Below are 11,395 nucleotides of genomic sequence, written 5' to 3'. Positions count from 1 at the left end.
CATATATTAAATGAATGGAAATAAAGCCACCTTCTTCCAGGTTATATCGGCTCTAAATAAACATTATATCTTTCTTAATATAATGCAAAAAGTCTCCCTCTATAAGCCTGAAGGAACATCTTAGTCCCCTGGAGGTTTGTATATTATGGTATAATCAGTATACACCCTACCAATGAGCTAAAATGACCGGTTTTCTACTGTTTATGGAACTATAATACTCTATAAAACCATTGTATCACTGTAATGGCATGACAATAACATTAATCTATATCTACAAAAGGTTGAATTATGAATGACATACTATGTGATCACGTCGCCTAGCAACAACCAAACAGACTACAACAACATTTATATAATTGAGCAGGACCTGAGCATTGCAAGAGACCTACAATTACTGTAATTACATTTTCTACGTGTGATTAAATATCAGTATGAGCAGATGAAATAATACAGCAGCATGGGCATGTACTAGTATGTTCAGCTCTTTAGCATTTATTTTTTAACTGTTAAAAGGCTGCAAAACAGGAATTTGGTCGCGTTTTTCGAACCTCACTCTGAGTTGATGATTGCACTGAGAGGTCTTTGAATTTCGAAATATTCTTTCAATTGTCTCTTATGTGTAGTTGCTCATTCTGGTTTCACAGTTAGGAAACTGCAAAGACTGATTTTTATTTTTTTTTAACCCAGCTATAGAACAACAAGCCTGGGGTTCATGTTTCAGTGAAACTATGCAAATGCTGAATAAATGAATTTCAGTCTAAAACATACTGATCCAGAAGCAGCTTTAAAATGGAAATACATGAGAGCCCTTATGTACCTGCAGAATAAACATTTCTCTATTCAAACAGTTGTTTGCACAAGTCCTCACTGTGGGTTCTCAGGTTGTTTTAAGAACACCCAAAAAGTGTAAATGTAACAACAAAGGCAACACAACTCTTTAAATATATATGCTGATTCAACCTGTTGCTGCATGAACAAAGGAAAATAGCTGAAACGTGCACGGACCGGGACCAGGGTAAGACTGAGAAGACCAGAGATCCTATTACCGTCACTCAGCGGCAGGCACTTACCAAAAAGAGGTAGCAACAAATAAGATACAAATGAGGTGGTACTACAAAGCCATGCTAATGAGACCAGCTAGTGCCCTGTGGGACTGCCACCCCCATTCTGTTAATGTTAACACCGCCACCCTCTCTTTGAATGTGGATATGAAAGGAAGGATAAGGTGGAGGAGGTGGAGAGAAATAATAATCAACAATCGCCAGCCTCTTGTTTGCTGGAGCTCTTTTCTGAACAATACTGCACTCGTTCACACTCAACATCATATTGAACTTGGCTTCTTTTCTCCACCTCATTCACATCATCTCCACCACCATCTGGTCCTCAGTCTTTGATTGTTACCCAACTCACTGTAAATACAGATGATTTCAGAAGGTTATCACCCTCATAAGCGCTGAGCCTGACAGCATGACTACATGAGGGCTAACAAGCCAGGTGCTTTTATTTTTCCTTTCATTGAGCTCTTCAAAAGTGGTTCCACTCAAAAGAGGCTAATCATAACTTTAATTAAAAGACAGGTCTCAAAACACTGCTTTTTTATTTCCCTCTCTTCTAACAATCAACCAATATCACATAAAAATGTTGCAACAAAACTGCAGATTTATTTGGGTATAAACCAGTATTGTGGAAAATGACTCAAAGGTTGTGTATATCTAGACATTTACTAAGGCCATACTACTAAAACATGAAAGACATGAATTTCTTTAGAGTAGCACAAAGTTAGCCCACTACTACTCCAAGACCAAAGGGCAAATTATGTAGCCATGTAATGATCTAAAATCTGAATAATTCTGACTCAACAAAGAGTGAGTCAAACAAGTGTGAAAGTGTGATCCGGGCACTAATAAGGAAAGCCGCTGTGAAAATAGTCTCATCTCTGGTCTGTGTTGCGTGGTTACTGCTTTGAAGAGAAATGATTCAGCTCACAGTGAATAAATGACCATTCAAGACTAAAGGCAAGAAATCAATTCTTAAAGACCGTGTTTTACATTTTCATAAAAGCTTACATCTCTTACATCTTTTAACAATGATGGACAAATCTGATGGTTGTCAATTACTTTGAAGGATAAGACCACTGAGCTTCAGTAACATGAAATAATTCACATGTGAAACTGTCAAAAGCCGTGCTTGCAGTCTTGGTGAAACGTTACGCTAGAGCACATCTGTGACGACTATCTGCTCAGAGAAAGCACATGCCACAGTGGCTTGCAGTGCTGTGAGTCCATGTTTAGACAACCTGATCACTTCAGAGTGTAATATTTTTTAACTTAAAAACTTTCTGGGAGGCACTTGAGCTCAGCGGGGAGCAGACAAGCCTATGGTGAAAGTGCAGTAGCCCAGGTTCAAGTCCGACCTGTACTACATGTCTCATTTACCCATTCACAGCCATGGGTATCTTGCCCATCCAGACTGGTAAACATTTTTTTGTTTCTGAATTGCACTGCATTTCTCACAGTTTCATTACTGCTTAGTAATTAGTTTGCAAGACAAGTTGGCATCTTCCATGCAAACTAATGATTCCCTGTTAGCACCCACAGCAATCACAAGGTTTCAGTGCAGCCTCTTTACAACCAGCGTCATGCTAGCAACTGCCAGCAAACTCACAACCAGTTGGGGAGTACAGATTACTCGCCAGTGCAGTGGTTGCCAGTTGCTCGCTGCAAGATCAATAAAACGATCTGACTGAGGCCTCAGGTAATGATGGTAATTTTAATGTCCAGTCAAGTTCAGCGGAAAACAATTAAATCACATCCGAAATCCAAATGACAAGCATCTCAACAGCATTCATTTTAATTCAATTTAGCTCATCTTTGCCTGTTTAGGCTGAATTACTAAGTTTTACTCCACTATGAGTGAAATGGGGAAAAGCCTGCCTATTCAGAGTGTCTTTATTCATTCTTTTCTCTCTGAGCCCATATTTTGTCATGTCATGTGTGTGTATATTGTCCTCAAGTGTGTCCAATAAGATAAAAGAAAAAAAAAATAGTATCTGTAAGAGTGTGTGGATCAGCTGCATGCAATATATGTTTTTTACTCCTACCTGAAGGCATAACCGTTTCTGTGAGCCATGTATTAGTTATTGTAAACAATCTGCTTTTATGATTAAACTGTATTAAACATATTTTAATATAGTAAAAAATACAGCTAAAACCCATGAGGACGGACTTGAAGTCGTGTGTGTGTGTGTGTGTGTGTGTGTATATATTGTCCTCAAGTGTGACAATACACTTATACATTTTTCTGTAGGTTACCAATTGCGTAAGTGTGTATTTGGCCTGGTGCATGACTGACCTTGTATATTAGCAGGTTTGGTGGCATCTGTGAAGTCACATATTTTTTCCCAGTGGTCCCTGATGGACTCGGGTTTCATGGATTGGTTCTTCTGTCTCACTATATAGCCCTGAGTACGCTCCCAGCGCACTACACACACACACACAAATACAGGGGTCATGGCACAGTATAAACCCCACACATACTGTAGCAGCAGTCTGAGGGACTAATGAATATGGCAAATGCATACAGACATTTCCTCTGGACAAAACACACAGTACTCACATTTACCAATCCACCCTGCACCAACCTAAAGGGAGTCAAACATGAAGAGAAGAGCAAATGCACATGGAGATTAAGAAATATTGCCTCTTTATAGAAAAAGAATATGCTATTGTACATTTTTTTTCTCTAAGATGAAACAAAGCTACAAGCAGTATAGTGACAGTTTCAGTACCTCAAACAGTCCTCCATTCTCCTGGCATTGTTCATGACAGAGCCAGAGGACCAAAGGAGCAACATACTCAGGCTTCAGAGACGCCACAAGATCTACATAAAACAAAACATCTGGTTTACATCTGTAATAAAGGGCAAAGAAGGTCTTGATTTTTAAAATATATTGCATTTGGTTCATTTATACATGGAGTACAATACTACATATTGTTTGTTTTTGCGTTTAACTTATAATCTTCTGCAAGACAGATGGCAAAAACATGAACTGGCTTCACATGAAGAAACAAACAGAATGCTTGAATTCATGAGACCAGGTCAGTATCAGTCCTAGTACTAGCAATCTGTTAGCGAAATATTTCCTAAACATGCTGGAATTAACTGAAAAAAGAAAATATGGCACAAGCTTAAACTTTTTTTTTTTTAATATCCCTTGTGTGTGCTGAAAATATCTGTACCCTAGTGGTAAAAAGAAGCCCTTCTGCTTCACTAAACACGCTGCTGCTTAGCAAGATGGGTTTTGTCATTAATTTTTTTTAGAAAAGTGTCAGTGAGTGAAAGCAAACATATGGAACCAAGTCATTTACTAAGGTGAGGCCCCTGTGACAGTTGGCACAACGCAGTGTGCGACAGATGCTACCGTAGGCTGGCACGGCAGGGCAACAAAACCTTTCCCTTAATTCACTTAATACTTCTTATTCCAGAGCTGCAGTCACAGAGCATGCTCAGTGTAACTGTGACGTTCAGATTTTTACAAATACCGAGTCAGGGGTTGGAAAAACATTCCCAGTCCCAGTTATTCTTAAGGGTGATGTTTTTCTGTTTTGTGTTATATTAATACACAAGATAAGATTGCCAATTCTATATCTTTAGTTGCTTAATCTTAATTGTAGGCATTCAATGCTGTATGCCCTCTTTCTAAAATGTGTTCAACACAAAAACTATAAATGATTTGTTACCTTACTTTTTCTCTTAATACTGGAAGACAACACATACAGTAATGCAAGGAGGACATAGCCGCCTGCTAAAATAAAGGGCTGACACATTAAAACTTTTAAAGCACTCACAGGGTGCATGATTTCATCATGGCCCTTGGAAAAGCAAGAAAACACTGCTCTTGAATATTAGATGAAAAATTTGCATGTTGAACGGGAGTGCTGTTGCCTCAAATTTTGTAAATCCACATTACATGGTATTACATTATGCAACTGCTCTCAAAAAATGCTTTGGTTAAAACCCATTTGTCCATTTCAGCCTGTTCAATGAGATAAAAGGAGAAAAAAAAACATTATCTGTAAGGGTGTGTGAACCTACATCATATAGACCAGCTGCATACAATATATATGTTCATATATGTTATATATGTTTTTTACTCTTACCTGGAGGCATGACTGTTTCTGTGAGCCGTGACCCAGCAACAGGAGCAATCGTATTGCAGTGGATGTTGTACTTGTGACCCTCGATTGCCAAAGTGTTAGCCAGCCCCAGCAAGCCCAGCTTGGCAGCGCTGTAGTTGGCCTGGCCAAAGTTGCCATAGATCCCTGCGGCTGAAGCCGTCATGATGATTCTGGCCACAGAAAACCGGAGGCAACGTTAGGATTAATGCAAAGTGACAGGCATCACGAAGGAGTCATAAGAGACCCAGACGGCCTCTCCACACACAATCTTACAAAGACTTAGATATTTTTCATGCCTGCTTACACCCAGGAACGTGCATATGTAAGCATCTAGTCATGCAATCCTAGCATGTTTACACAGACACTAGCTTTAACAAGGTGACCATCATAAACAACGCTACATTAGGTGCAGGAGACTTCTGAGGAACACAGTCATCAGATACAGTACTCTGTATAATAACTCTGTAATAACTCTGTATAATAATATCAATTTCTGTGCTCAAATGTCTCAGTCAGTTTTCAGAGTCTCAGCACAGTAATATTTAAAGAGCATCGCATGATAAAATGTTGCACCAGGGACTTGATCCAGAACATAAACACATTATGTAAGTGTATTCCTTCATGTTTTCATATAGTGAGTGAGCAGGGGAGTCAGGCTATGACCTTTATCATTTCATTTCTTTCTGCTGTGGTTTTACCTTTAAATGTACCGTACATTTTTGTTTGAGGTGACTGCACACCGAGATTGGATTTTAAAATTTCCCATGAGCACTGCAAAATACAGAGGGATGACAAATTAAATGAAAAACAAAAAACACAAAGTGTAAGGCGGTGGACCAAGATGTGCTTATAGAACAGGCTTAATAAAGCTTGACATTATTTCTATACATTTCTGGAACTCTACTGACATTGTTCATTCTCGAGACAGTCCCTCCTCTGGTGTTCTGATGATGGTGGTGGACAGCTTCTTGTAAGATGTCAGTACATCCTTTTTTGCAACATTTAATTACCTCTTCGTGGCCCACTGACGGGGACATTGTGTTATTGGGTTATAGATGGTTTAAAACTAAAGCGAATCACTCAGAACTCTTTGGAAGAGGAATAATTTTTTAAAAATAAATAAAATGTGGTGTGTGGAGCCTGGACTTGTCTTCTGAAATGGGGCATAGCAGAAAAAGGTTTGAGAAGCACTGCTCTAACTGGGGCAAGTAGATCCAAACTATACCAAAAAGCAGCCAACCACAGCTGCCGGACAACCTTCATTCAATATCAGCATCATTATTTCCAAAGGTTTTTTTTATTCCACACAGTAATAAGATGCTCTTGAGCTCAGTGCAGTACAAATGTTACTTTAGTGTTTATGAGATGCTATTTGTGTAAAATGGTTTGTGTGCACTTGAGAAGGACATCTATTACCTATGATAACACTTGAGCAACATTCCTCTGCAAACTATAACACAGACTTTTTTCTGAACATTAAAAAAAAAAAAAGGCTTTTGTTCAGAGTCTGTTTTGCATGTCACGAAAAGCCCATCTGTAATTAATAAAAATCTCAATAACAGTTCCGTTCCAGAAAACAGCCACTGCTAATGTTATTAGCTGCACATGCAACAGAGGCCTGTTAGTAAAACCCCCATTAATCAAACACCGGAATATGCACTGCATGTCTGTCTAAGTCGACACTGTCATCATTTATCTTCCATAAGCAACGCATGGCATCGTTAAAGCAAAAATCAATACAAACTTCATCTGCTAACTTCATCACTGTTTCAAGTTAGTAACAATCATCCGCTAGAATGGCTGAGCGACATGGAAAAAATATTAGTACGTTATAAATCAAATCACAATTTCTGTCAAGATTAAAGGTTCACTTTTGCTCCTAAGTGAAGATTAAGGTTGATTTTGTTTCAAATACTATTTATTTTACTGTCCGAACTTGAACATGATGAATATACTGAAGAACAACACAACTAACACAGGTATATATAACATATAATAAAGTAAAATCTTCAGCTTTTACAGAAAAACATGAAACAAAAAGGGAAACTTAATTGTTTCACCAGTTCCAAATAAACAATGTATACATTTATACATTGTAATCTAAAATAACTGTCGCCAAAGCCAGTCTGTACATATCCTCAGTACAAGTTCAAGAAAGTTCAAAGGAGAACATAAACACAACTGACATATTCACTCGGTTGTGGTCCGCTTTGCTCCAAGGCAGCCAAAGAAATAAATTATTTTAGATAAGGCAAAAGAAGTGTAGGATAGTCTCAGTGGAGTGGGCAGTAAGCTTCATATGGAACAGATGTGCAACTTCACCACAATTCCAATGTGGTCAAGTTCGACACAGCTGTTCAGTCGTCTCTCTACAAATAATGAGTGGCGGAAAGTAAAAAGCTGCACTAAGAGCAAAACACTAAGGTGCCAGCTGGACGTTAGCCACAGCTAATAAAAAAAAAATGGGACTAATGCTAATGGCACCCCCAGATCTGTTTGCAGTGTTTGCAGATCTCTAAAATATTCCTGAAATCCCTCTGTGTACGGTGCCTTATGGGCAAAAGACAGCTTTCGTAAAATGACTTCAGGTTGAGAACAAGTTGATTATTTCAATATTAAAACGGTGCTATGGAACATCAAGCTGGTGTTTTGGGAATTAGACAAAAATAAAACTAAATTGTATTAGTCACAGACAAATCCTGGTAATTCCAAAAGGTTTACTGACTCTTTCTAACATTGCATGTCTTGATCCAGCAGTTTTTATGGTGTAAAAATAGTAGAGAAAAAAGCAAAAACAAAACTATAAATCACAAAAATCATGCTAATAAAAGCATGTAAAAAACATCATCAAAAAAACAAAAAAAAACAACCCAAGATATGAATTTTGTTTTGCACCATTTGAGGTCTATCTGTATTAAAGAATAGTGACTAAAGCAGCATCTGAATATGTCTATGACAATTATCCTCAAGAGACCACTTAATCATAGTCAAAGTTTTTTGTCGGCCTATCTTTAGTACTGTTGCTGACGTATGAACATGCATCACATGGTACCGAGGTCTTGATAACACTCCAGTAATGTTGCCTGTTGAGGATACTGTAACTTGACAGATCTAAGGAAAGAAAAATATCCTACCTGCGTAATAAGAGGATGACACAGTTTTACCTGCGTCAATAGCTGTTACAAGCTGAGCTACTTACCTGCCAAACTTTTGGTTTTTCATGTGGTTCCAGGCAGCTCGAGTCACTAAGAAAGAGCCTCTCAAGTGAACTCTCTGAATGAGGTCTGTGATGCAGAGTAAGAGGTAAAAAACACAAGTAAACATTAATGCATAACAATACACATCTCTGATATTTAGCATTAGAACGGTGTGGTTTGAAGCATATGGCAGGTTTTAAACACAATTTAAAACATATTGATCTACATATATCATTGTGAGGTAAACAAAAGAAGACACAGAGGTAATCAAGTAAATATGTAATTAAAGTGTAATTACCCCAATCCAAATCACTCGTCCTGGCAAATGATCGGTCACGAAGTATTCTTGGTAGGGAAAAGCAAAGAAAGGGTTTTAGCATTTTTTTCCTGCATTTAGATTTTTCCCAACCTTTTTTAATAAACTAATATTGCATGCTCAAATGAATCTGGAAACTGCAACCAAATGGCCATTCTAATAGCACATGATATGAGTAAACATTTTTTTAATAATAAATAAGAAAATAAGAAAATAAAATGTGTGATTGTTGCTATTAGAGGACTTACCCAGCATTGTTTACAACAACATCTGGAAAAAATAAATGTAAGATATTAAAGTCAGTGAATAACTGTAACGACATTGCTGACAATCATTTTATGATCATTTCGTAAATCAGTAGTGACAGGTATCAGCACTAGTGGCCGCAGGATTTCCATAGAAGGTTTATACACACCTATTCTTCCAAATGCATCCAATGCTGTCTGGATCAGCTTCTCTCCATCTTCTACAGAATCTGCATAGACATAACAAAACTGTCATTTTTCACAGTTTCACATTCTCTTTTTTCTTTTTTTTTTGAGAAATTGGTCTTAAAAGATTGTTTCTTGTTATCTTTAGTTCAGGTTGTACTTCAAAGTGAGATTAACCGAGTTTAAAGTTTATCCGACTTTATCTGAGCTTTTCATGTCACAAAAGTGACTATTTTTCCCCTCGGTACAATCACAGCGATAACTTATGTTGAATATATAATCTAGTTGGGAATTTTAGGTTAAAATCGACTGGAATCAGCATTTTTTCACCAAATTTAATACAGATGCTCTGCTGGGTTAATACATTTTATATGCACAAGTTGTTAAGCAGTCTACCTTACGTATGTCATGAATGAAGCTCAGCTGTAAAGTTACATCAGTGTAAACCATCAGATTTATCAGATAACATAATTAACTCAAGTTAAACTGTTTATTTTACCTCTCTGTGCACTAAATCCAAAGATTAATGATTTTCTGCGGCATTCATTTCTTGTCTTATTTGCAAGATGTTGCATTTCACTGCTTTATTTTTATTTTATTTATAGAGGTCATCACCATTTTATCATTATCATCATGTGATAATGATCGGAGCAGGCAGCAATTTGTGCAGAAGAGTCAGATGACATGTGAAAAGTCACTTTTTATGTTAGCACTCACAGAGGCTGAAGCAGGAATCCGGGCTTAACAAAGAAAGTTGATAACCACTGTTGCAGTACCCGTTATCTACAACTGGGGTTTTATCAAGCCAGCTAACGCAAAGAAAGCCTGACTATATTGAACATCCTTTATAGTTGGCTCATAGTTATATATACACAGAAGCAATGAGCAGATTTGGGAGGCATATAAGAAACTTTCATAGTGATAAAGCTTATGGCCTCACTCTTCTTTCAAGTTTAAGTATTGATGTAATGTGGCAAAAAAAAAAAAAAAAAAATGGACAAAAAGTCAACATTTAAAATTGCCAATAAAACAGAGTGATTGTTTTGTTTTCAAAAACGATTTTTTTCTCCTAAAGGTGAGACACATCTTCAATACTCACCAACAGTTTCATCACTGAGCAAGTCCAACTGATAGAAATCAATACTATTTTTCACTCAGCCACTACATGAACTAAATACGTGAAGCAAGCAGAAGAGAAGAACTCACCATAGTTCGCCACTGCCTTGCCTCCCTTCGCTCTTATCTCTTCCACCACCTTATCAGCAGCTGCAGAACTCTTTCCGCCTCCTTTAGTGTCTGCCCCAAGGTCATTCACTTTATTGCAACAAGGAGAAAAAGATTAGCAATAATGGGGTGAGTTTTGCAATTCTCCATGAGTGATTAGGTTAAGAAAACAGCATAGGCAAGCTGATTCCTTGACAGAGTTAAGATCAAATTCAGTCATGGCAGGAGGAATATACTGAAATTAGAAAATATTTATGCCTGCAACTGTGTAATTTTAAGAATAAAAGAACCAACAGTCATAATGCAAGCTTCTTACCGACAATTTCAATATAATTTATCTTAGTCCAACATTTCCCTCTCACAATTTGGTATAGCACCTCAATTCAGGACATTTGTTACAGAAGATCTGTTGCGCCCCACATTTTTGGAACCAACTGTCATGTGTTTCACTTAGTAATATGGAATTCAGTCGCAGTCTCTTAAAACTGAATTAGTGAATCCCAAATCAACTCAACGTCAGCCTGGAACGCCACTAAACCAGCAGGTATTTTCACCAGTATGTCATACAGATGCAGCAATCTGCACGTTTTTGCTCATTTCAGGTAAAAATCAGCTGGTGCTTTAGCGTAGTCAGCAGCAAGTCATATGAACATAAAGTGGTATAAACCTTATGTTCAACCTATGAACAGGATATATGAAACTAGCTGGATCCATGCGGAGCTAAATATGAATATGTATACCAATATGATACTCACTAATTTTTTTTTTTTTAAATTAAAAAAATAAAAATACAGCACTGAGAGATCACAACTTCCCCCAAAGGGCAAGCTCTATATTTACAACTTTGATGTTTTATGATTCTGACATAACCCTATTATGGCATCATATTGAAAAAATAAGACGTATGTTGTACAGCTCTCTCCATGCCCTTTCATATGATATATTACTCAATATGCTTTCTTTAAAAAAAAAAAAATAATTTAATGGTCAACTTTGACCTTGGGGAGTAACAATAAAGGTCAAGGTCAAATGCTTAGCCAACCAAGGTAC

At 37.4% G+C, this 11,395-nt stretch overlaps 1 protein-coding gene across 1 annotated transcript in view; it reads right to left on the bottom strand.

The window, feature by feature from the left end:
* The window catches only part of hsd17b4 (hydroxysteroid (17-beta) dehydrogenase 4), a 33,525-nt gene that overhangs the window by 20,224 nt on the left and 1,906 nt on the right, over positions 1-11,395 (bottom strand). Inside the window, exons 3-11 of the mRNA XM_005741777.2 lie at positions 10,328-10,435; positions 9,106-9,165; positions 8,939-8,960; positions 8,673-8,719; positions 8,377-8,461; positions 5,160-5,347; positions 3,788-3,879; positions 3,616-3,640; positions 3,352-3,480 (exon numbers count right to left, since the gene is read on the bottom strand). Coding sequence (XP_005741834.1) covers positions 3,352-3,480; positions 3,616-3,640; positions 3,788-3,879; positions 5,160-5,347; positions 8,377-8,461; positions 8,673-8,719; positions 8,939-8,960; positions 9,106-9,165; positions 10,328-10,435 — 756 coding nt within the window. The remainder of the gene's footprint in view (positions 1-3,351; positions 3,481-3,615; positions 3,641-3,787; positions 3,880-5,159; positions 5,348-8,376; positions 8,462-8,672; positions 8,720-8,938; positions 8,961-9,105; positions 9,166-10,327; positions 10,436-11,395) is intronic.

Source organism: Pundamilia nyererei, unplaced genomic scaffold (assembly GCF_000239375.1).
Source record: "Pundamilia nyererei isolate P.nyererei 1_Seehausen unplaced genomic scaffold, PunNye1.0 scaffold00113, whole genome shotgun sequence".
NCBI classification, from domain to species: domain Eukaryota; kingdom Metazoa; phylum Chordata; class Actinopteri; order Cichliformes; family Cichlidae; genus Pundamilia; species Pundamilia nyererei.
This window is presented reverse-complemented; position numbering and strand designations above follow the sequence as displayed.